Source organism: Penicillium atrosanguineum (genome assembly GCF_028827265.1).
Source record: "Penicillium atrosanguineum strain IBT 20685 chromosome Unknown utg000003l_segment0_segment0, whole genome shotgun sequence".
Lineage (NCBI taxonomy): Eukaryota > Fungi > Ascomycota > Eurotiomycetes > Eurotiales > Aspergillaceae > Penicillium > Penicillium atrosanguineum.
Genome location: NW_026623135.1, coordinates 4,772,869 through 4,795,904, shown reverse-complemented (window position 1 = coordinate 4,795,904; position 23,036 = coordinate 4,772,869). Strand labels below are relative to the sequence as shown.

Genomic DNA, 23,036 nt, shown 5'->3' with positions numbered 1-23,036 from the left:
TGAAGCTACGGTCTGCTGATGGACAGTGTTGGCTTAACGCGGGTCAAGATATCCATGTTTATATACCATGAATGTCAGCAAGACTTTGATTGAACTTGCCAGTTCAATTAAAAGCGATGGATAATATCGCCAAGGTCATCAGGCCAACAAGCTTCTCCGGCAGTTTGGACAGATCGTGACCAACGCGTAATGCTCTGTAGTAGGAATCTGCTGTTTTATCGATTTAAGACCAGCTGCTACAAGCTAAGCTAGCTCACACACGGGCTTCTTAAGTAGCCCCCCGGCTCAGTAGTACAGTCCGCTCTGGCGTGTACGAATATACACCGACATGTATTTGAACGCAACAGCTCAAAGGATTATAGATGCACATGTGCTGGCTATTATGCTGAGATGTGAGTTCTGCATGTACGCTGTGGATCCATATCCATACTATACAAAACCCACATAATGGAAATGTAAAGATCCGACGCCAAACCCAGATTGAGAAATTTACACGAATGGAGGCCATCTGCGAGAGCTCAAACCGAGAACTCGAAAACCGGACTCTATGAACAATAACTCCGAGTGCGAAATACACAAGATGACTGTATCTGCATGGCCGATCCAGTTAGCGATGGGCACATGAGGGATCCAATAAACACCAAGGAAATAGATATCAGAAGTAGAACGTGACATAGCCGTTACGCCGAGGCCCACTGCAATTCAAACCGGCCTTCTAATAACCCTCTTCATCAGCCTGCTGGTAGATGTGACGTGTTCGTGTCGGATCCTTGCGCATCTGTTGGCCAGACCCGGTGAAGCCCACTGCCGAGAGATGGTTAGCACCTGAAGAACAGAAATTAGAGACCGGATCAAACATACCCCGTGCATTGACACTGTCACCGGTGCGGAACATGCTATCCTTCTTCCCAAGCTTGCCCTTGGTCTTGGTCTTGGCCGCAAAATCCTTCCACTTGTTCTTTCCCGCCTCGAGCTCCTTGTTGGCCTTCACCTTGCGCGGCGCCTTGGCCGGCCGCGCCGGCCCATCTTCGACTTTGCTGGGTTCTTGCCGGACCTGACTGGCCAGAGCCGGGTTGATATCGGCCGCCGCGGAGATCACGTTGGGCGGCGGTGCGGGAGAAGGTGACGCCGAACTGCCTGGAGTTCCATCAGCCTTACGTTTCCGGTCAATGCCCGCGACGGGGCGAATATCCTTGGAAGTCAAGTTCTCCATGGTCGAGTAAGACTTGAATGACACTAGATAGATGGGATTGCTGGACGAGCCGGTGATGGATGTGATGCGCGCAGGATAGTAGGAGCCGTCGCCGGACACCCAGCGGGCCAGGACGGTGTCATTGACGCGATATGAAGCGGGGGCTGGCGGATGTGCCTCTTCGGTGGCCTCTGCGTTTGACTTGCCAGGCGTATGATCTTTCCATGACTCCTTAGCAGGCGGGGCTGGCTTGGATGCGGTCGCGGGTGGTTTGAGTTCGGCAATGGAAATTTCGGTGAGGGTTATGTATTCTTCCAGTTCAGTCTTGAGGCCCAGGAGTTCCGAGTTACCGGGATCTACCTGCAAGCTCGAGGCGACGGTTTCAAGCTGGATGAGCCAGTCAGTATGGATGAGCATCAGACCGCGGGACAAGAACTGACCTGAAGCTTGATCTCTTTCACCTCTGCCTCTAGGGCGGCCACGTCGGACATGGTGAGGGGTATGCAAAGGGAAGTGGTGTCTGAAAAAGGTTCAACTGGGAAAGAAAAACGAGAGGCTCGGCTGAGGCGCTAATTGGGGTGGATATGCGGAGAGATATGCCGGGCCCGTCGCCGTTGTTGGAGTTGCGGTCACGTGAAACGTAGCAGATTGCACACGTGGAAATCTACGATTATCAACAAATACAACAAGACCAATGGAGTTGTAGGACACTAGGATGCATATGCGTATGTCTAGACAGCCCTGCAGGGCTCGAAGAACCCCGATGATGTGTAGCGGTGAAAGTGAACAGCTCCACACTTGATCCTTCAGCTTAAATGTTCTGGACACGTTGTTCTCAATGAATGAAGAGATAGATAGATATGGGTTATTTTCGGGGCTGTGCTAGTATCCTCCCAGAAGGTATCCTGAATGACTTCGAATATGCCTGAGGGGTTTCAGTCACCGCTTGTACTATATGCAGTAACTCCGATAAGCCCGATAAGCCGATCGACATTCTGCATGCGAAAACGGAGAGTTTGATGTGTACCCGGAGAGCGCCCTCCTGTATCGGAGAAAGATGGAGCCATGTAGAACGTGGGAACCAGTCGAGGATCACCTTACTCGGACTGAAGGCAAGTGGAAATGGAAACGTCATTCTAGACCAAACCCGTTGCCACGCCGTGTGTTCTGCCTGATTCTGCCTGATTCTGCCTGATTCGGGGGGGTGGGGCCAGACCCTACACAAAGTGGCATGGAAAATACGATGTGACTCACAGAGTCTAGCGTGGCAGGAGGGAAGGGGATCGCTGTAAGACCTCCAATAGGGCTCGAAGAATCGACCTAGGGGGTCTGCAGGCAACGCATCGACGAAAAATGAGGAGAATTGACCAGAAACGTTGATTTCTAAGCAAAAATGCGACCCCCGTGAGTCCCGCCATGATTGGCTTTTTTTCCAACAACCGGGTGTCGGGCCAATGATGGAGCCGGTTCACCCACTCTGCCTCTTTCATCATCTCCTCCTTCTATCTTCTACAGCCACAAGCACCGAGCACCGCACCGGGGGCTGATTCTCAACTAGCGTTCTTCTCGGCCTCAGGCCCTTCAATCTTGAAACCTCACTTCTTCACGTCTTCAGCTCTGTTCTGTGCTGCATCCCCCTCACCCCTCACCACGACACTCTCACCGATCTCCGGGGATCCATAGCGGGGAATTGCGTCTCGTCCGGATCCTCAGATTTCCTGGCCTGGACGTTCTTACCCTTCCTTTGCGGGCTAGAGGCCCAGTTGTCAGCCTCACTTCAATCTTATCCTCCCCCTCTTTACTCTTTCTCTTTCCTCTTTCAACCCTCTCGCCACCCCATCACCCCATCGCGTTGTTCCAACATTGCCACCATGGGTGACTACGACCAGCTCTACAATCAGGGGCTCTACCTGTCTCCGGACCAGCAGGACCTGCTGATGGCTGCCCTCCACTCCAACAACCCCGCCAACAAGCCTTCCAATCATACGCCTCAGATGAAACCCGATCATAGCCCCGGTCATTCATCCAACGGCCTCAGTGGCCCTCCATCCGGTGCACTTGACTCCAACTCACATTTGAACCCCTTCGGTAACTTTGGAGATGACGAAAGCCCTTATCTCGATTTCGACCCGGGTGTCGATTTCGATTACACCGCGTCCGGGGATTTGATCGGAGATCTTCCAGGTGACTCGGGGCAGGACTATGAACTGGGCGAGAAGCGGAAGTCCATCGACGGCAAGTCGGATGATGGTGAAGATACGGGCAAGAAGCGGCGGGAGAGCGAGGCTAAGAAGCCTGGCAGAAAGCCGCTGACCTCGGAGCCTACTACAGTATGCATCCCCTCACTTCTGCTCAATTCGCGTGGTAGGCAGTACTTTCTAACCCAGAAAACAGAAGCGTAAAGCTCAAAACCGAGCCGCTCAGAGGGCATTCCGAGAGCGCAAAGAAAAGCACCTCAAGGATCTGGAGACCAAGGTGGACGAGTTGCAGAAGTCCACCGACACCACTAACCAGGAGAATGGGTTGCTGCGTGCTCAGGTCGAACGGCTTCAGGTCGAGCTCCGAGAGTACCGCAAGCGCCTCTCGTGGATGAGCAGTGGTGGTAGCGGCCTCTCAGCCGTGAGCAATTACCCCAACGCCCAGTCAAGAGGATCCACCGGTCTGCAAAACAACGAGTTCCTGTTTGATTTCCCCAAGTTTGGTGATCTGCCCGGTGCTCATCTTTTCAACGGGCAGAACAAGGACCAGTCCAGGAACAAGGACGGTGTTCGTGCCCCGGGTGTGTTGAGTCGTGACAACCTGAACGCTGCCGGCTCTCGTGGCCCCGCGGCCAAGTCCAACTCCAGCACTCCGAATGCAAATACTGGTTCTTACGGAACCCCTAGCAGCAATGCGTCTGCCAAGACCCCTTACTCCAGCCTCAAGCCTTCTTCTGCCCCCACCCAGGATACATCTACCTCGGACTCTCCTTCGTCATCATCGGACTCACACCAAAGCCAGATGCTCTCATCGAGTGGAACTTCACCCGAGCCTAGCTCTCACTCCCCGCTGGATGCTAAGAACTCCGGACCGAATGTGTGTATTCACGGCTCCATTGATGGTGAGGAATCCTTCTGCGCACGTCTTGGCATGGCCTGCGGCAACATCAATAACCCCATTCCAGCTGCGCGGGACCAAAAAGACAAGTCCAATAGTATTTCCAGCCAGCAACCGGCTCCTAACTCCACTGATGACTCCATGGGCTTCGATTGGCTGGCTCAGCAAAATGGTGGCCAATTCGACCCGGTGCTCTTCGGGGATTGGCGCGAGCCGCAGGATGCCGTTCTGTCCCAGGACTTTGGATCCTTCTTCAATGACGCCTTCCCACTCCCCGATCTGGGCAGCCCGTCTCACAACTTGACCGAGGCGGCCACAAACCAAGCTCCCAAGAAGAGCTTGCTGGCTCAAATCGACAGCAAGCTGGATGAAGACGAGGTTGTGCCGGGCGAAGATAAGGCACAGATGCTGTCGTGTACAAAGATCTGGTATGTTTTCTGTACATTATCCCAACTCACACTACAGATCACTGACTATTTGCTACAGGGATCGCCTCCAATCGATGGAGAGGTTCCGCAACGGCGAGATCGATGTCGATAATCTTTGCTCCGAGCTACGAACCAAGGCTCGCTGCTCAGAGGGCGGCGTAGTGGTGAACCAGAGTGATGTCGACGACATCATGGGCCGCGCCAAATAGCCAGTCCCTACCCACGACGGGCATAATGGCCCTCCGGACCCATTTTTCACGACTCACGGAAACCGTTCACGTCTACTGAACTTTGTACTACGTTATTTTACTCATACCCACGAATTATCATTTCAACCCCACACGGCGTCATGAATACCAACAAAAAGAGGAACAGGCGCTCTTTCGAAATTGAATCCTATGTCCACCGGCGTACCGATGGCTGCCTTCATTCCGGCGAATCTACATTCTCTGATCTTTTTTTTTTTTAACTTCTTCTCAATGCTTGCAGTAGTTGTTCCCTTGTCGTCTTTCATGCGTGCTTGTTTACGTCAAGCCTGGCGAATGGAGATGCGGGGGTTCGTCATGCCGGTGGTGCATCGTCTCAACGCCTAATCAGCATGGAAATGAGACTCATTGTACTGGAAGGAAATCTGGAATCCGGCGAACGGGAATATTGGGAAGGCTTGCACTCATTGCTCTGATATCTTACCCTTGTAAACAATCTCAATTTTGTGAAAATTTCCAGGTTTCGGTCCATTTGTAGATATGACTTGAGCATGCTCAACCCTAGGCCAAATGCAAATTTGTCGTCCATCCAAGGATGTCTATGGGAGATCTCTACAGCAAGTGTGACGAGGATAGACCGAAGCGGTAAGGGTATCGATGTTTGGTCTCTTCCAGGGTAAAGGAAAAAAGAACTAAAGTACAAAGAAACTGGGGCAAGGCGGGTGGATGATGATTATTTTTTTGGCTTTTTTTTTTGCGTCTTCCACACTCTCTGCGTGTCACAACAAACGCTCTCTCCAGATTGTTCATCTGGTCGATTCCAACGTGCTTCATGGTGGATTCGCGATGTCCAGATATGAACCTGGGACAAGCGCGATGGAAACACCACCTCGCTAAAGGGGAAAGGAGTAAAGAAAAAGATTGGGTACTTTGGAATGTTTCACGGAGAAAAAAAAGACACAAAAAAATTAGAATATGGGGCAAAGAAAGGGGCATAGAATCAACATGAGGCGTAGGAAAACGAGGCGGTCGACGGTGTATCGATAGCCCAAATGTAGAGGAAGAGTGAAAAAGGATGAAGGATCAACACGTCTAGCAACTAAGCATCACCAGAAGGGGCGGGCTTGTCCCCAGAGGGAGTTGAGGGAGCAGGAGAGTCACCTCCAGCACTCTTGAAGCTACCGCGGCCACCACGACCTCCACGACCTCCACGGCCACGATCGCCTCGAGCCCGACCACTGAATCCACCCCGACGAGCACCTTCGCTGTCACTAGCACTCTGGTAGCCACGTCCACCGGCGCTAGCTCCACCACGGCTGCTGCTGCCCTGCCAGGTTCCGGCATTGCCCTGTGCACGGCCGCCGCGATCCTCGAAGAACTTGAAGTTGGGCTTACGAGGTTGACCTGTAGGAGTGGGCTTCTTGTGCTCGATGGGCTGGCGGTCCAGAGCCGACTTGGCGTCCTCCACAGTCGGGAACGTCACGACGTGGTTGAACTTGCCATACTTCTCGATCTTGACCACCTTGGCCTGGTCCTCCTCCGACAGCAGTTCACGCACGGCCTGCTCGTTGTCGACGTTGGAAACGAAGAGTCCGTTGCTGGGCTTCTTCTCACCACGAGGAGCGGGCGATTCGGTCTTCTCAGACTGAGCAGAGCCGTTGGCGTCAGCAGCGACCTTCTCCTCCCCAGCGGGCTGAGCGGAAGTGGAAGCGGGGGGCTGGGGGGTAGCGCTCTTGGGGATGACGGGAGCGGGCGAGCCACGAGCGGGTTGACCCTTCTGGCCCTGAGGAGCAGCAGGGGGAGCGCGGGTAGTAGGAGCCTGGCCGAACTGAGGGGTGGAGGCAGTGGGCCGGCCACCAGCAGCACCGGTGGGCGCAGGAGAAGCAGTAGTAGCGGGGGGGGCGGCGGCAACAGCCTGGGGCCCTCCAGCAGTAGGCTTGCCACTGCGGTGGGCGAAGTTGAAGCCCTGAGCCCGCATCTCCGTCGCGATACGTCCTCCCTCGATCTCCAGAACCAGGTATCCAAAGGCGGCGTCAGCCAAGTTAAAGTTCCACATGTTCTTGAAGGCGCTCTCGTCTACTTGACCAGCGGCGTTACCAGCAGCGACAGGGCCGCCGAAGGGGTTGCCGCCATTGGCGATCGAAGGCATCTTTTGAACCACATCCAACGCGTTGTCTAGGAGAGTCTTCTGGGCTTCGTTTGAGGAAATTGCCGATTCCACCTCTCCCCGAACAGTCTCCCAAACATCGGTGAAAGATGCTTTGGAGGCCGCGAGCTTGCCGCGGTAGTGATCCAGGGAAGGGTTCACCGAGAACTCGTTGTAGGAAGAGCCGTAACGGAAATGAAGACCGGCCGAAACGGAAAAGTCGGCCTTGAGGGTAACGGAAAGCTGGTTCAGCATGCCTTCACGAGCGGGCGAGGCATGAGTGACGAAGACGCGGGTTTCGGAGGGATCGTAGACGCGGTTGGCTGTGTCGATCAGCTCGCCCATCTGCAAAAGTGTTGTCCACATAGTGCCCTGGCCACCAGCAATAGTTGTCTTGCCCTCGCCATTGTCGAACAACTTGTGCATCACCACCGCACCACCCAGTCCAAGCAGACGCAGCTTGACGCCACCAATATCCAGGAGCCGCGAGTTGGCCTCATCGATGATGTGCAACTTGTCAACCTTGTACTCGCCTGACCGGAACTTTTCCAACACACGAACATCCTCGCAGGCACCCCAAACTGTGTAGACCGGAACATCAAGGGTAATTCGTTTGTCCAGGAGCATCGGCAGTTCGGAGAGGGGTAGCTGATCAGGGTTGAATCGCTGCTTAATCGACTGCGCAGGAGGAACCTGTGCAATCGTTCGCTTTACGTTCTCTGGCAGAAGGGGGGAATATTGAGCAACATGCTTAAGCGTCCTGCGCGTAGATAAAAAAAAATCCCGATTAGCTGATGTGTCCGCTGAGTTTGGTGCCCGGCTGACTCGACCGTTTAGCCACCCTGCCGGGCAGCAAGGGCGTGCGTGAAAGCTCGGGATGGTGTAGCACTCACTTGTCTGCAATGCGCTCCAGCGATGTATCGTCGTAGAAACCAAAGTCACCCGTGTGGATGATGTGGTCTGCGCGAGCCTGTCTCGCCAGTTCATTCAGAGACTTCAGGTTTCCTGCATCGCGAACTCAATTAGTCCAGCTTTATACGAGATTTTCGTCCGGTCCTCCATACCTCGAACATCCGCAATGCACAGAATTCGGGTGGGCCCCGATTGAATTACTCGGCCATTGTTGGGTAGCAGCGGCGTGGCTCCGGGCGCCGGACCCGCGGGTGTCGCGCCGTTGGATAGATAGCCTTGAGGAGCGAAGGGGCGGGGCTGGAGAGAAGAGACAAGGAGACAATAGGTTAGCGTGTCTGATAGCGAAACAAACTAGATTGGTCCTCCGCGGAGAGAAGCTGGGGGTAAGAGGGGAGGGAGTTCCAAGGTTGAGAGCATCACTTACAGAAGCCATGAGTGTAACAAGTCGGAGATCAAAAGTAGGACTGGGGGAGATAGAGGAAAGGAGGAAATCAAAGGAAAGGAAGGAAGGGGGAGGTGTTGGAAGTTGAAGGCAAAAAGAAGACGTGACCTGCGCGATGAAGCAACAGCTAAGTTGGGGAGTAATGCCTTAGTCAGCGCCCCTGGCTGCCCTGATGGGCGGCATAACAGCCCTTTTTCAAGAGCTGGTATAGATTCTTCAGATTGTCTTCTATCAATGGGAAATCTCATGATCCGTGACAGATTTTCCTGGTTTGAGGATTTCGGTGTCATTTAGTAGGCTCTGCTTTGTGGGTTTGAGCCTACAGTGCACTACGAACAACGTGTCTATGATATTTTTGTCGGATGAACATAATTGTTGGTCTGATGCAATAGATCAGAATGTGAGACGATATGTATATCGAAGCATGTCTTAACACTTTGCAAAGCAATTTTCAAGAAGATACGTAGACGGACTGTATGGAAGGTCCTCTAGGAAGAGATAGAAGAAAAGTAGTTACTGATGAGATGGACTGCAGCCATGAATCCATGCTGCAAAGATAAAGCGCCATGATGCAGCAATGAAGGACAAAAGCAGAGAACGAATGCTATTCCATCCAAGACAATCAGAGCTCGCTGATATGATTGTCCCGCAGCTTGTCAGCCTTTCGAGCTGGCCTGTCATAGGCGAACTTATAGTCGGACAAAGACTGCATGGACGCAGGTCCCTTCAATGCCAACAAGGCAAAGTGACCACCGACGGTTGGACGGGCACGGCATAGGATAGGAGTACCCGGCTCATTTCCATGCTTGGAGGTTGAGACATACCGATCAGAGAAGGGCCAGTTATGCTTGCCGTTGGTCATGAAGGCCCAGAGGTCATCAACAAACTCGTCCCGCGTGCTCGTGTCAAATGTACCTGCTAGCCACATATTCCAATCAGATTTGGCCCAGTCCTGTCGACTGTCCAGAGCCACACCGAACTCGCCGCGAACAGACGAAAAGAAGTCGCTTCCCATTTGATATGCCTCGTCAGAGAATGTCCTAAGACCTAGTAGGACATCGGGGAACAGGTTGTACGGGGTCTTCCAGGACTCGGGGAAGTCAGGGTACTGCAACACGAAATGAGTCTGTTCCTCGTCGGTGCCCAGGCCCTCGTAGAAGAACAGATCTGCACGTTCGTCGCCAATTTTTGAATATTGTTCATTTCCACTTAGTTCGCCGAATGCCTTGATGCCGACAGCTGCCTTGACAGCCAAATTGGTCTCATTGGGAAGAGGTCCGGCGGCGTCATTAGAAGAGAGCTGGTTGGCGATATCGACGCCGTTGTCGATCAAGTAATCGGCGTACTGTTGGAAGATGCTCATATACTGGTCGGTCCAACCAGTGTCTCCGGTGGCCTGCGCATATGCCAGTGCAAGAATGAGTAAATTACCGCATTCTTCGATCGGCATAGCCTCCGCCTGCTGGTCATCATGACCGATCGCATTCGGATAGTGTGAGCCAAGGTCATGAATGGTGTAGGGCAAATGCCAGCGACCGGCATCCGTGTATCTCATGATAGGCTCAAGCAGCAGCCGGATCCAGTTCGGATCCATGACCCAGTAGATCGGGAAAGCCGGCATGATGACATCGATGGTATTGACATTACCGTCGCTGCTAAGCTCTTTGATGAAGGCCAGCACATCATCAGTGTCCAGTGATTCATTTGATATCGTCAAATCCATGCCACCGTATGCCTGACGTGTTGACAAGGCCACGATATCCGCATACTTGGGACCGGCCGCAGCGGTCGCAAAGGTCACCATCTCGTGGTCCAATTTCAGAGACTCCAAAAAAGCATCCCCATAGTCATCCAGGAAGAAGCTGAGGGCTTCGTGGGTGGTCGGGTAGTATGCTCGGTAGTAGCCCGTGTAAGCCTCTCCCAGGTAATTGATAGCTTCCTTTCTCTCGTAGCCCACTGCGAAATTCACCGAAGCACCACCGGTGACACTGCCGAGGTCGTGTGCAACAGCCACAACGTTTTGGCGTGACCAAGTGGATTCTTGGCCTGAAAGATCACCATCCTGGGCAAACTGGCTGCGTACTGTTTTCGGGTCACCGGCGAGCGCAGAGAGTGTGCTCGAATTCGACTGGCGTGAAGCCAGTATCACATCACCCCAAAGGGCCATATCATTCGCCTCGGAATACTTTTCTGCGTCTGCCACTGAGAGGGAATGAATGACCAGGCCATCACGCTCCTCAAAGTCATGGACGGAGTGGTCGTCTTGACCCGTCCATCTCCCATCGATATCCGAATACACTTGAATTTCAACTCCGTGAGCGCCCTCGATATGGACGGTTAAGTAGCCTAGATAGTGGCGTTAGATCGGAGATATTAGATCAAGGGCGTCGATACCGGGGCAGATTTACTGAAAGGGATTGAATGGCGAAGGTAGTTTGAGGGAGAAACAGGCGAAAAGAAATCCAAAGTGAAGGCAATTCCGCCTGCGGTGAGATCAAAAAGCGAATGAGTTGACGTGAACTCGGCGCGACGGACCGTGGCCGGAATGATGGGGGCGGATTCCGAGTCGGGCACGCCCATTAGGCTATAAGCCTCACCATCGACACGAACAATGACAGACCAACCGAGCTCTTGCCCAGCCCAAAACTGCGGCTCAGACGAGGGCAGTTGGTGCACGCGATCGCTTGGCATCCAGGCTGACAGGTACGGATTGCGGACGGCGAGCGGGTACGAAGGCGGCTGACTCGGGTGATGCGTGAGACCATTGTGAGATAGGCCCGAGAAGAAGGTCCAAAGGGAGCCCAGTCCCAGGGGCATCTGCATATTGAATCGCATTTTATGGATGAATGATCACGCGCGCCGGGCGCATAGATCAGGGCGGGGGATGTGTTCAAGTAATGAAGGTGAAGGGGTGAACCCCTTAGATCCAGTATATCCAATATATCCAGTATATCCAGTATACGGATCCAAAAGTCGGGTTAAGTGAAAGTATTCCCAGGTCCAAAATGGAGCACCCCTTGATCGCTGTCGTCATCGGAGTCGGGGGAATTTCCCCACACTCGGCGTCAGCTCAATCACCTCAAAGGCGCCGCCGATCACGAATCTCGGGGGAATCTCGGTCTTTTGATCTTTGCGGAGACATGTAAATCAACCATCGTTATAGCCTCAAACTCTCACCAGGAATCCCAGGCCGGGAATTGGGGATTAGATACTCTAAGTGATTGTCACACTCGGCTCTATAGTAGTTCGACCTCGTCTGTAGAGGGATCTGGATTTATATTGCTAGAGGTCTACGCGACAGTAGGGAGTTAAAATAACACCGTCAGCATGCCTAGAGAAGTGGACATGAGAGATGGCCTGATGACCAAAGGTTGGCTCTGAGTAACAAGTATGTTGACTCGACTTGTCATATTCTAGTTACAGCTGAGCCTTTTCAATGCGCCGTCCGATCTGGTCAAAGTGAATCTGTTTTCCGGCTCTCAGCGCCTCCTGCAGGGCCGCACCAATCTCAACTGCCTTGACAGCATTGGTGAGCTTCATAGGAAGCGGGGTGTTGTCAAGGCAGGCGGCTGTGAACTCGTTGGCCTCTGTGGCAAAAGCAGCACCGAAACGTCCCATAAAGTTGGGCGGGACCTCACGAGTGATTCCACCGGTATGATAAAGGCTGACAAGGTTACTCTGAGGGTTGTTGTTGACGGCGAGCTTGCCCTCCGTACCGATGATCTCAGTGGTATCTTCCTGTCCATGGGCCATCATGCGACTGCAGTAGTAGTAGGCAATTTTACCGTTCCAGAACTCGACAATTCCGACTGCATTGTCATAATCCTGGTGTTTTTGAAGCTCGGGCTGCACCGCGGTAATGCCGTGAGCGGAGATGCTCTTGGGAACCACGTCGTCGCCGAAGAACCAAAGCTGTCACGCGGTAGGTAAGCAGTGATACCAAACGAACCTTCCAATGTTGAGAGATTGATACTCACGGTAAGATCAATGTCATGAACGGCCATGTCAACAAAGACTCCGCCGGACCACGCAGCATAATCCACGAAGAATTGACAAGTCTTGGGGTCATACCTATCGCAGGTTTGAGAGCGAATGATGGAGGGCCTTCCGATCAGACCTTTTCAGGGTTAGAGATACAATAGTCTGGCTCCATGAGTGGGACAAGAACATACCAAGTTCCATCTTTGCGTATGCCTCTCGGTACGCTTTTCGCCCCGCACGTTAGCCCTAGCTCGTAGGATTAATCAATCAAACATTTGGATACCCACATTCATCAAACCGACGCGAGAAGCCACACATGACTTTCAGATGCGGGCGTTTCTTAGCTGCTGCTACCACAGCTTTGCACTGCAGGAGATGGTCAGCCACGGTCTCCGACCATCTATCAAGATTTGCACTGACCACTTCAATATCGATGGAGAGAGGCTTCTCACACAGGACATGCAGGTCCTGTTCAATGGCTTTAATAGCCTCTTCAGCATGCACCGAAGTAGCAGTGCCAATGGCCACGGCTTCAAGGCCCGGGTGCTTCAACATCTCATCATAGTTGTCATAGAGAGTGACTCCGTGTGGCTCGAGATTCACTCTTCCCCAAGCCAACTCATTGGTGTCTGGGGTAAAAGCAGCCACCAACTCAGCACGAGGTGTTCGTTCTAGGAAGTTCATGGCGTGAAACTTTCCGACTCGGCCAAGACCGGCCATTCCGATACGGAGGCGTTGAACTCCCATGATGTTTGCGATTGTGAAAGGTTCGATGAAAAGTAAATGGCATACTTCGAACCACGTTCCCTGCCCGCATTTAAGTAATTCGAGATGGAGCCTAAGTGATTGCATTCTGATGAATACATGGGTGAAAGTGGAAATATGTAGATCGGAAAGAATTTCCCGATCTTCTTTAAATGATCCACTCTAGTCGATGTGATTTGCTGAGGTTATGATAACTGACTATCCCCGCACCCTCATCGCTCTTTTCCCCGGATTGATTTGCCCCGGATTCGCAACATGGGCAATGTTCTCCCCTTGTTCTCCCTTTTCACTATCCTTGTCCCTTGAAGAATATGCCGAAGAGGGTCCGCCTTGCATCTGGATGGTAAGTTGGCCCGTCTCACCTGTCCAAGGCCTCTCTGCTAACCCTAGTCAACCCCCACAGTGGACGATGCCGGGGTAAGTGCCTACGGATTTACCATGAGACTGGCCGTTGCTAACAGAATGTTTACTTGGTAGTTCGGCATTTGAAGTGTAAGCGATGTGGTTGCGGACATGTTCCGATTAGTTCCTTCACTAAATATTGCAGGCGATGTCCATTCCCGAGTCTGTGAACCTTGTCGGGCGGCTGGGGTCGCGTGCGATCGTTCAACCATTCGGTTTCGCGAAGGTCTAACGTTACCAAAAGAACCCGAAGTTGCATTCCCCGGTCACGAGAGCTGGCCTCAGCTTCATGGAAAAGGTATGTTCTCGGGGATATCCTTCTGGAATTGCTGGTAAATTCTAATATTTACACGTCTACAGTTCGGTTCCATGATGAAACGCCAGAAATCGCTAGCCTGTACTTGGATAGCCTAGAAGCAAGGTTCCCTCGCTGTGTTCATGACACGATCGATAGGCTAGAGGGGGAAGAAAGGGAAACACTCACGTCCAATGAGCTGCACACTCAGCCTCATGCACATGTTGATGTCTGCCCACCGTTCTTCGATTCTACCACAGAAGACTTGTCCCCGTCCAGTTTATCCTTGTACTCTTCTCCATCATTTCAAGCCAATTCTGCACCCAAGAATATCAATCCCTTGACAGAACGAGAAACAATACTCTTGCGGAACTTTGTTGAGAACATGGCGCTTTGGGTAAGTATGCGCACGAGTACTTGAAATGGCGATGGTTGAGACTAATCGAAAACCTAAGGCTGATATCACTGATCCGCATCGACACTTCGAGTCAGAAATTCCTGCGAGGGCTCTCCGGGAACCAGTCTTACGCTGTGCCATGTTTGCATTTTCATCACGGCATCTTAATCGACAAAATACAAGCGACATTGAAGAAGCGCTGCAATATCACAGCGAGTGTGTGAGTCTCTTAATTCCAGCCCTTTCCGAACCAGAACAGCACATTACGGAGGATCTGCTGGCCGCAGTTGCGATTTTGCGACAGCATGAAGAAATGGATGGTGAGCACGGCCACGCTGACATATCTGATGCTATTGTTAATCATGCTTTTCTTCCAGGAGAAGATAATCAATTTCATCTGATTGGGACAACCCACATCCTTAACACCGTCTCCACCTTTGGCTCTTCTGGCGGGCTTGGTGAAGCAGCAGCCTGGCTCTGCTTGCGGCAGGACATCTATGTCTCTTTAATCTCCCAGAAACCTCTTCGAACCAGCCTACAAAACTTTCATGACTCCAGTATCTTTAAAAGAGATGATGATTTTGCATGGTCCAATCGAATGGTATTCCTCCTAGCCAAAGCCCTACAGAGTGCATTCTCGAGGCATTCAGAGGTCGAATTGGCCATGATTGATGGTGAAGTCGAGGCGTGGTATGCCTCCAAACCGCATACCTTTCAACCCGTGCGAGTGGCCCCTCGTGGACCAGGATTAGATCAGAGATTCCCTCTTATCTGGATGCTACTACCCGTTCATGGTAAGCATATCAGAATACATCAAATCTAACTTGGTGTCTCCTGCTAACCTAAGATGAAGTGGTCGGCCTACAGTACTACCATATTGCAAAAATTGTTCTTGCGCTCTCTGAATCATCGAAGCCTTCGTCTGCATATGATAAGCTACGGCAGTCTCGTGCAATTGAAGTATGTCCGAAGCTATATAATTTTCTGTTCATTATGCTGACAGCTCTACCTATCAGAAAAATATTCGTCAACACCTACTTCAGATTCTGGGCCTTGCACAATCAAATACAAAGGCAGAGAACACGCTATTTACTGCACGACATAGTCTGGTAGCTTGTACGTGTTGCTCATCTCCACATAGTTCTTAGCTTATTAAAGAAAAGAACGAAGAGTCTCAAGTTACTGACGATCCTGTAAAAAGGGGGGTTGGGTGCTACGCAATCGCAGCGATCAAGCCGCTGCAGAATCTTTGCTACGTGATATGCATGCACGGACTGGCTGGAATATGGAAGGACTAGTTAATTCATTACGGCAACAATGGGATGACGAGTAATAAAAACGAGATTTCACTTTCGACAGTTCTAGCTGCAGCAGGATGGTCAATTATCGCATTGCTCTCTTCGTGGGCTTACGCACCTTAAGAGTCTGAGTCTCGGAATCCATATCATATGCTACCTGTCGCGAGGAATCGGTGCCGGTCAGGTCGACGATGCATCATTTGCTATTGTGGATCATCTCCCACCAAAGTTGGAAGCGCTTTGTATCTATGGGTACGAAAAAAGGGATGAAACCGCAGATTAAGGGTCTTCCGGACGATGTGTTTGATAGGCAATTGGAGACATTACTCGCTGAGAAGGATACCAAAATGCCCCGATTGTCAAATATCGAGGGGATTGATGAAATCATCGACAACGCGACCACCGCCAAGCAGCCAGCGACCAACGATGGGATCGGTATGTGGTAGTACCCAGCCGGGGGTTGAGACAGATCGTGTGCCCGTTGGTCCACACGGTGGTCTGCAGGTTGTCGCACCAAAAGTTGAGCCAGGGGTTGTATCTTCTGACCGCCCCCCGATGTCCAAGTCTTATGCAAGTTCAAAGGAGTCGCATCCTCATCCTGGAGGATGTAGAGAGGATGTAGAGGAGATTCTTTTACAAGGCTAGAGCACAAATACTGAGGATGGGAAGATCACTTAAAATTCATGAAACTGCTTTATGTGCGATTGTAACCAGTAGAGGCTGTACTGGCTGGGTATGATACAAGAAAGGCCCTGCAGACCTGGAAATCAACCACGGAACAGACGCAGGCCACCCTCCTCACGGTCACCATCACTTTCAACATCACTATCACTCTCATCACCTTCGCCCAACAGCCCACTAGCCGTTTTGCCCAGAAGGGAAGCAAAGAATTCATCTCTTGCCCGACCGGTCCATGAACCACGATCCTCCGGGGCCATGAAGTTCTGCAGCTTCTCATGCACGTTGAAGCGCATCTTGCGGCCCTTTGAGGCGCGGGTGTCAACATCTCGCTTTACTTTGTCATTGCGCATCCCCGTGATGGGGTGAATCGGAAGGCGAGACGGGAGTTGCTGCAATGCGTCGAGACCGCCAGAGATGGCTTCGGAGGACATGCGTTGCTCGACAAGTTCGCGAAGGAGGGATTGGTAGAAAACGGTATCATCGTAGATTGGTAGGTTCTGATCTGTTGAATCAGAGCCATTGGCTGTCGCAGTCTGACGAGCACGTTTGGAAGAGCGATCGCCGAGCTCAGTTGCGACTTGAGCATCAAGAACGGCTGTAATAGTCTGGAGGCCAGATGCCGAGCCAAGTAGCTTGCCCCCGGAGTTGGGACGAGACATTGAGGTTCCACGGACCTTTGAAGACCACTTATCAAGGACCGAACGACGATGAGGGAGGGACTCAGACTCGAGTTTATTCATGCGTTCCCAGAGAGTAGAGGTAGTGGCTGCAGGAGTAACCGGAGAAGCACGCTTGCGCTTTTTAGCGCCTTCTTTAGAGTGAGCGTCGGACAAGACGGTGCGTAGCTCTTCGAGAGTAGACCAAAGGGCAATGGCGGCGGATTCAGCCGATTTGATTGTCTCCGAGTCCTCTTCTGTCTCATTTGTATCTGCCGCGTGATCTCCCTCAATCACATCTGACATCTCGTTGATCGTGCTCAATCCCTTCTGCAACTTGATTCGAGTGTTGAGAAGCGCGTCAAAAGTGGTGCGTTGCTCCTTCACAGCCTTTCCCTTTGCAGCATCTGCCTTGGCGGCCTGCGAAATTGTTGCAGCAATTGTTTTCTGATCAGATGCCATTAACTTGCGCAGTTCCTCACGGTCATCCTGCTTTTGTGGCCGATCAACATGCCGATTCTTTTTCGAATTCTTTTTGAGATCAGTCTGGTCCTCCTCGTTGTCATCTTCTACTGCATCTTCTACTTCGTCCTCGCTATCGTCTTGCGTTTCTGACCCTTCAGAACCTTCATTTGACGAGGCTTCATCTCCAGAGGCTTCATTTTCGGAGCCTCCACTGGACTCTTGGTCCTGTTCATCCTCTTCATCCTCTTCATCCTCTTCATCGTCGTCATCGGTATGCGCGGCAAAGGGATCATCGTCGCTGTCGGCATCTAGGGCATCTCTGCTAACATGAGAACCAGCGTACTGCTTACCCAATGTAACGGGCTCCTCGTTCCGAAGTTTTGCTTTGCTGTTTCGACCCGTTAGTCAATTGACTCTTGCCAACAAGTGAGTATGCGCTTACCCAACCGACTGGTAGTGCTCTCTACCAGCATTCATATCTGACACTTTGCCAGTCTCTTCATCGCTGGATTGTCCATCACGCTCGAGATCCTCAGGATCAAAATCTAGTATCCATGTCAGTTAGCGGAAGTCTCTGACGGAGAGCAGATTTAAGCAGAGAGAAGTTCAACATACCCTTGGGAGTAGGATCTTCAAGATCTGCTAGCTGGTCAGCCAGCGAGCGTCCAGGACGCGTCTTTCCAGGAGCCATGGTGGATGATGAAGCTCTGGAAGAAGCCGAACGGCGCCCGCTACTTTTTTTTTGTTTTTCCGGATAACGGAATAACCTTCTTTTTCGGCCTAGCGTATCATATCGCCGATCGATGAAATGGCGGTCTGCCAAGCGGTCTAATATGTCTCGGCAGAATAGGCAGCTCGATGTCTATCCCACAGCTTTTTATTGATCTTCCTGTCACTTGTCTCGCCTTTCAACCTTATTCTTCGATCACATTTACTAATATGTGGACAGCATCATGTGGCACCCACGCTGTGTCTAGGAGGGTCTTTTCAACTTTCCGAGCACTGCAACATGACAATCCCCTGGTGAGTTCCAAACGCAGCCTGTGTTGCAAACCACTTGCATGCTAGTCACTGGTCACATAACGTACTGTATAAGCCCTAAACTAAGTACCTACAATAGGGTCTCCCACGTTCTGGAACGCCTCCTTCCTTTCCCCGTCGCCGTGGACTACCAGAAAAGCGCAAGATTCGAGATGTCAAGAAAGTCGTTGCAGTTTCGTCGGCGAAGGGTGGCGTTGGCAAATCAACAGTGGCTGGTGGGTTCATAGCCCTTTCTGTCTTCATTTGCGTTTTACTTGATCTCAATAAGATGGTGTCAATTGCGTCAGGTATTCAATGTACTATCCGATCAAAGCTAAACTGGTCGCCGGATATGCAGTAAACCTCGCCCTTTCCTTTGCCCGACGAGGCATTAAGGCTGGGATTCTGGACACCGATATTTTTGGCCCGTCTATTCCGACGTTACTAAACCTTCATGGCGAGCCTCGTCTTGATGAAAGTAAGATCGACCTGACCATCGAAGAGGGGAATTGGGAAACGCACTGACAAAACATCTATCAGATAACTGCCTCGTCCCTCTCACAAATTACGGACTTAAGTCCATGTCGATGGGATATTTACTACCACAGACCCAGGCAGACAGCACCACAGGCGAAGTTCCCATGGACACAACCCCCATTTCGTGGCGCGGCCTTATGGTGACCAAAGCCATGCACCAACTTCTCCACTCAGTATCATGGGGGCCGTTAGATGTGCTCATCTTAGATCTTCCCCCAGGTACTGGTGATGTGCAATTGACTATCAACCAAGAGATTATCATCGATGGCTCGGTGATTGTGACAACACCCCAAGATATTGCCCTGCGCGATGCTGTGCGCGGCATTGGCATGTTCCAACGAATGGACGTCCCCGTCCTCGGCATGGTCCGCAATATGGCTTACTTCGCCTGTCCCAACTGTGGACACCAGACTCGCATCTTCTCTCACGGCGATTCTGACCACTCATGTGGCGAGGACCGGGGTGTCATAGCTCAGTGCAAGCGGCTAGGTGTCGATTTTCTGGGGGACATCCCTCTCGACGCGCAAGTATGCGAAGACGCTGATCGTGGTATGCCGACAGTCGTCGCTGAGGAGAGTGCAGAGCGTAGTGCCAGACGTCAAGCTTTCCTTAACGTTGCTGAGCAAGTTGCCAAAAAGATTGGCCTGGACTGGCACTGAGCCTGATCCTCCATCTGTATCAACATTATTATTCTTGTACACCATCCACGAAGCTTTGCATACGTCACCCTCTTAGAGAGTCATGTCTTCCCTCGGCACTCGCACTTCTACTTGTAATATAATATGTGTGATAGCCTAAGATATTTCCATTTCTTGGATCCAGTTTGTCTGTCAAATTGATACACTAGGCATTCATGGGGTGCGCCGTATATGCTCATTGGCTTCCTTAAAGAAAATGGCAAGATATAGAGGTTCCGTAAACATCACCGGGTTCAAAGGGTATATCTAACAAATATTTGAAAGTAATGATCATCAATGAGAGAAGATTGGCGTCTTCCGACCAATCCAGTAGTTTGAAACAAAGGAAGAAAAAAAGCGTGTGCGAGAAGATCTCGTCCAAGACCAGTAAGAAGGTGACAAAAAAAAAAAAAGAAATGCAAGTATTGAAGATCAGAAATGGCAAAGATAGATCAGATGCCTAATGCATCTCGTCGGCTGTCTTGAAAACTTCCCTGTCGGGCAGTTCAGGTCGAAGAGACGTAGAGCCACGGCCAGAGAGAACAGACTGTGTATCGGTAGACACACGACCATTCTCGCTGGCACCGACTACATCGACCACGCCCTTGGCTCTCAACACGGCACGGGTGCTGGCACCGTCTGGCGCAACACCGGAGGTAGTAACCGATTCTTTGTCGCCACCAACAGTGCTAGCAGTGTCAGACATGAATTCACTGCGACCAGCCACCGATGAAGGCCTGCCTTTGAGGTAAGGTAGAGACACATCAGAGGTCATAGCATCATGGAAAAGGGCTCTCGTGCTAGCGGCTTCATCATTCAATTTTCGGTTGTCAACCTCCGGTAATATGAGGATCGGGCCGGCACTTTCGGAGCCAGGACGACCATTCGCCGATCCGTAGGGTCTTCCATTTGGTACATCCCCGGTCGACCTCTCCTTTTCCCTGTACTTGTTCCAATTAACAGCAGTGGCACCAGTACCTTGGTTTCCGCCATTGGCTGGCTTCTGGGCTTTTGAGGGCGCACTCGAGTATGTTCCAGCCTGTCCAGAATCCACACTCGTACGGGTTGTGCGAGTTGGTCGACCTGACTTCCCAGCTTCGGTCTCTCGTCCCATGGTCCGTTCATCGTGCTTGCTACCCCAGCCGCTCCACATCATCATGCCGTAGTTCTTCTTTGCGTGGCGCTTGGGCAACACGCCGGGTGCGGAGCGACGGGCAGCTAGGGAGCTCGGAGGTGGGAACTCGCCTTCGAAGTCCTGGAAACCATGTGCCATTTCCTTGATGCGACGGCTCTGTACCTGAAGTTTTTCCTTGGAAAATTTGTCATCCCATTCGTATTTGGCTTTGAGCCAATTTTTAATGAGCTCAGGGTTGATTGCGCCCACCTTGGAGGGCGGAATGTCCAGGACAGGATATGATGATGGTGGATCAAGCGGGTAGACGTGACCACGTTTGTCAACACGCTGACGGATCATGTTCCGATCAAAAGAAGGCAAAGGATCGCCGGCTTTCCCAACGGAAGTACCAGGCTCAAATGTTGGCTTCCTGCCTCCAGGTCCTTCCTCGTGGCTTTCGGACTCCGAATCTGTAGACGAAACGGGCGAGATGATGGCCTCATCCACGATATCGACTTCTGACTTTTGCGCACGAGCCAAGGCCCAGGAGCCAAACTGGGAGATTGCTCGGAACATGTACTTGGCGGGCCTGGTGAAGCTGAGGGTAGGGGCGACATGGCATAGATCGTCCCAAACTTGAAGCTGTACATATGTCGGCTCATATTTGTTGAGAGTTTCCCGTTCGGGGTCAAACTCGTCCAGATAGATGTCAGCGGGCGGGTAGGCCGTTGGATTGGCTGCCTTGTGCGCCACATAGAACTGCTCATCGCGTAGCATTTCGCCGCCACCGCTTAAAACCTGCAGAGGAGGAAGACCGCCAAGCGAAGGCTGAAGGACAGGCGAAACCAGTGGATGGGAGAGAAGCTGATTGGTCGTATACATTTGAATTTGGTCTTTGAGTTCAACCGTCCTCTCGTCCAAGACAACATGAATGTTATCGGGCTCTCCATGTACTGTGTCCTGGTCCGGATTCTGTTGCATGCCAGGGTAGGCATGTTCATCCGCTGTAGGCTTATCCTCGTGGATAGTGTAGCCTCGGACTGCCGTCTGGGCAGAGGCGCTACTGTTTGCCGGAATAGCTTGCTCGACATCCTTTGCGGTAACGGCTCCTTTATGAGACAGCTTTTTGATCTTCAAGATTTCATCGGAATTAGGCGGAGGCCATGCAGAAGACGGCTTGTAGCGGAATCCGTATGGGGGAATATAATCTCCGGGATTCTCTTTCACAATACTTGGGAAGGAGTGGGTAAGATCGACCCAGGGCGAGATCAAAATTGCACCCGCCGGGAGAGGGATACCCTGGTCGCGCATGATAACCAGCATCGACAGCGCCATACCACCACCCGCAGAGTCTCCCGCAAGGACAATCTCACTCGGATCAAATGTTTTCAACAAGAAGAGATAGGCCGCCAAGCAGTCCTGTAGACCACAAGGGAAGGGGTACTGGGGCGATAGGCGATAGTCCGGCGCAAAGACGCGACCCTTCAACTTGCGCGCATGGCGCTGCATCATATAGCGATGGGTATCAACGCTACCGAAGAAGTATGCGCCACCATGGACGTATAGCATAATCCGGTTACAGCGCTTCCCGGACTTGATAGTCTCATTGTAGTGATTGCGCATCTCGATCCACTCTCCCTTGAGATCCTCGGCGGGCCCACGCCACTGCCACCATTTCTCCCCACCGACGCGCATGACACCCCTAGGGCCGAGCTGCTTCGAGATATAAGCAGCCGCAGGCCCAAAAAATTGGTCCGGGATGGTGACCGTGTCGGTCTTCACCCAGTGCGGGCTAGGGACCCATTGGCGGGTAAAGGCCTGGATGTCTTCGACAGGGTGTTTAGACGCGTAGTACAGGAATTGACGGATGACGTGAATTCCTTCATCATAGGTAATATGAACAGTTGGTTTGGCATGATTGGCTTTGCGATTCAGATACTGTAGAGAAGCACATCGTCAGCTTGAGTGCAGTATTAAAGTGCCGAATCGGACCCACATGAGTAACAAGAGTATGAAGGACTGTGGGAGTCAAGGCCGCACCCAGAGCAACCGTATGCAATGGCATCTTAGTACCATTCACGATAGGAGAAGGTAGGAATAAAGGAGAGGGAAGGAAGGTTGGGGAAGTCTGGGATCGGAGGACCAAGCCACGATGATTGACAGGAGTTCTACGCTAAAAAGGAGCGAAGGGAGCATGATGTCATATCTCCGGTACCTGAAGTAAAACAGTGTTTAGGTAATATAACTTCAACTTCACTAACTTATCTTACCTAGTCATGCATTACAAACACCCTTTTCCTTGTTTTGTTTCTACTAAGCCCGATCT

General features: G+C 51.7%; 10 protein-coding genes across 10 annotated transcripts; 4 read left to right on the top strand and 6 right to left on the bottom strand.

The window, feature by feature from the left end:
- Window positions 1–715: 715 nt before the first annotated feature.
- N7443_005248 (tudor domain-containing protein) lies at window positions 716–1,683 on the bottom strand (the record flags this gene model as incomplete). Its single annotated transcript, XM_056885304.1, has 3 exons — window positions 716–804; window positions 862–1,579; window positions 1,633–1,683. 3 exons carry the CDS (start codon window positions 1,681–1,683, stop codon window positions 716–718), a joined length of 858 nt encoding a protein of 285 aa, XP_056743582.1.
- Window positions 1,684–3,063: 1,380 nt separating this feature from the next.
- Window positions 3,064–4,925, top strand: yap1 (putative bZIP transcription factor AP-1/Yap1; the record flags this gene model as incomplete). Its single annotated transcript, XM_056885303.1, has 3 exons — window positions 3,064–3,522; window positions 3,587–4,716; window positions 4,775–4,925. 3 exons carry the CDS (start codon window positions 3,064–3,066, stop codon window positions 4,923–4,925), a joined length of 1,740 nt encoding a protein of 579 aa, XP_056743581.1.
- A 1,096-nt stretch (window positions 4,926–6,021) lies between these two features.
- Window positions 6,022–8,313, bottom strand: N7443_005246 (uncharacterized protein; the record flags this gene model as incomplete). The annotated part of the gene is made up of 3 exons (XM_056885302.1): window positions 6,022–7,828; window positions 7,962–8,073; window positions 8,133–8,313. Coding segments are annotated over 3 exons (2,100 nt in total), but the record flags the coding sequence as incomplete, so codon positions are not given.
- A 731-nt stretch (window positions 8,314–9,044) lies between these two features.
- N7443_005245 (putative glutaminase) lies at window positions 9,045–11,257 on the bottom strand (the record flags this gene model as incomplete). Its single annotated transcript, XM_056885301.1, has 2 exons — window positions 9,045–10,768; window positions 10,831–11,257. 2 exons carry the CDS (start codon window positions 11,255–11,257, stop codon window positions 9,045–9,047), a joined length of 2,151 nt encoding a protein of 716 aa, XP_056743579.1.
- A 582-nt stretch (window positions 11,258–11,839) lies between these two features.
- Window positions 11,840–13,150, bottom strand: N7443_005244 (putative NAD binding Rossmann fold oxidoreductase; the record flags this gene model as incomplete). Its single annotated transcript, XM_056885300.1, has 5 exons — window positions 11,840–12,334; window positions 12,400–12,539; window positions 12,595–12,627; window positions 12,691–12,769; window positions 12,824–13,150. The coding sequence occupies 5 exons, from the start codon at window positions 13,148–13,150 to the stop codon at window positions 11,840–11,842; spliced, it is 1,074 nt and encodes a 357-aa protein (XP_056743578.1).
- A 531-nt stretch (window positions 13,151–13,681) lies between these two features.
- Window positions 13,682–15,595, top strand: N7443_005243 (uncharacterized protein; the record flags this gene model as incomplete). Its single annotated transcript, XM_056885299.1, has 6 exons — window positions 13,682–13,868; window positions 13,931–14,262; window positions 14,321–15,056; window positions 15,116–15,222; window positions 15,279–15,371; window positions 15,464–15,595. The coding sequence occupies 6 exons, from the start codon at window positions 13,682–13,684 to the stop codon at window positions 15,593–15,595; spliced, it is 1,587 nt and encodes a 528-aa protein (XP_056743577.1).
- Window positions 15,596–15,808: 213 nt separating this feature from the next.
- Window positions 15,809–16,006, top strand: N7443_005242 (uncharacterized protein; the record flags this gene model as incomplete). The annotated part of the gene is made up of 1 exon (XM_056885298.1): window positions 15,809–16,006. One exon carries the CDS (start codon window positions 15,809–15,811, stop codon window positions 16,004–16,006), a length of 198 nt encoding a protein of 65 aa, XP_056743576.1.
- A 321-nt stretch (window positions 16,007–16,327) lies between these two features.
- Window positions 16,328–18,053, bottom strand: N7443_005241 (AATF family protein; the record flags this gene model as incomplete). Its single annotated transcript, XM_056885297.1, has 3 exons — window positions 16,328–17,750; window positions 17,805–17,907; window positions 17,978–18,053. 3 exons carry the CDS (start codon window positions 18,051–18,053, stop codon window positions 16,328–16,330), a joined length of 1,602 nt encoding a protein of 533 aa, XP_056743575.1.
- Window positions 18,054–18,301: 248 nt separating this feature from the next.
- Window positions 18,302–19,578, top strand: N7443_005240 (Mrp/NBP35 family ATP-binding protein; the record flags this gene model as incomplete). The annotated part of the gene is made up of 4 exons (XM_056885296.1): window positions 18,302–18,385; window positions 18,483–18,690; window positions 18,741–18,860; window positions 18,923–19,578. The coding sequence occupies 4 exons, from the start codon at window positions 18,302–18,304 to the stop codon at window positions 19,576–19,578; spliced, it is 1,068 nt and encodes a 355-aa protein (XP_056743574.1).
- Window positions 19,579–20,056: 478 nt separating this feature from the next.
- On the bottom strand, window positions 20,057–22,775 carry N7443_005239 (uncharacterized protein; the record flags this gene model as incomplete). Its single annotated transcript, XM_056885295.1, has 2 exons — window positions 20,057–22,648; window positions 22,707–22,775. 2 exons carry the CDS (start codon window positions 22,773–22,775, stop codon window positions 20,057–20,059), a joined length of 2,661 nt encoding a protein of 886 aa, XP_056743573.1.
- Window positions 22,776–23,036: the final 261 nt, after the last annotated feature.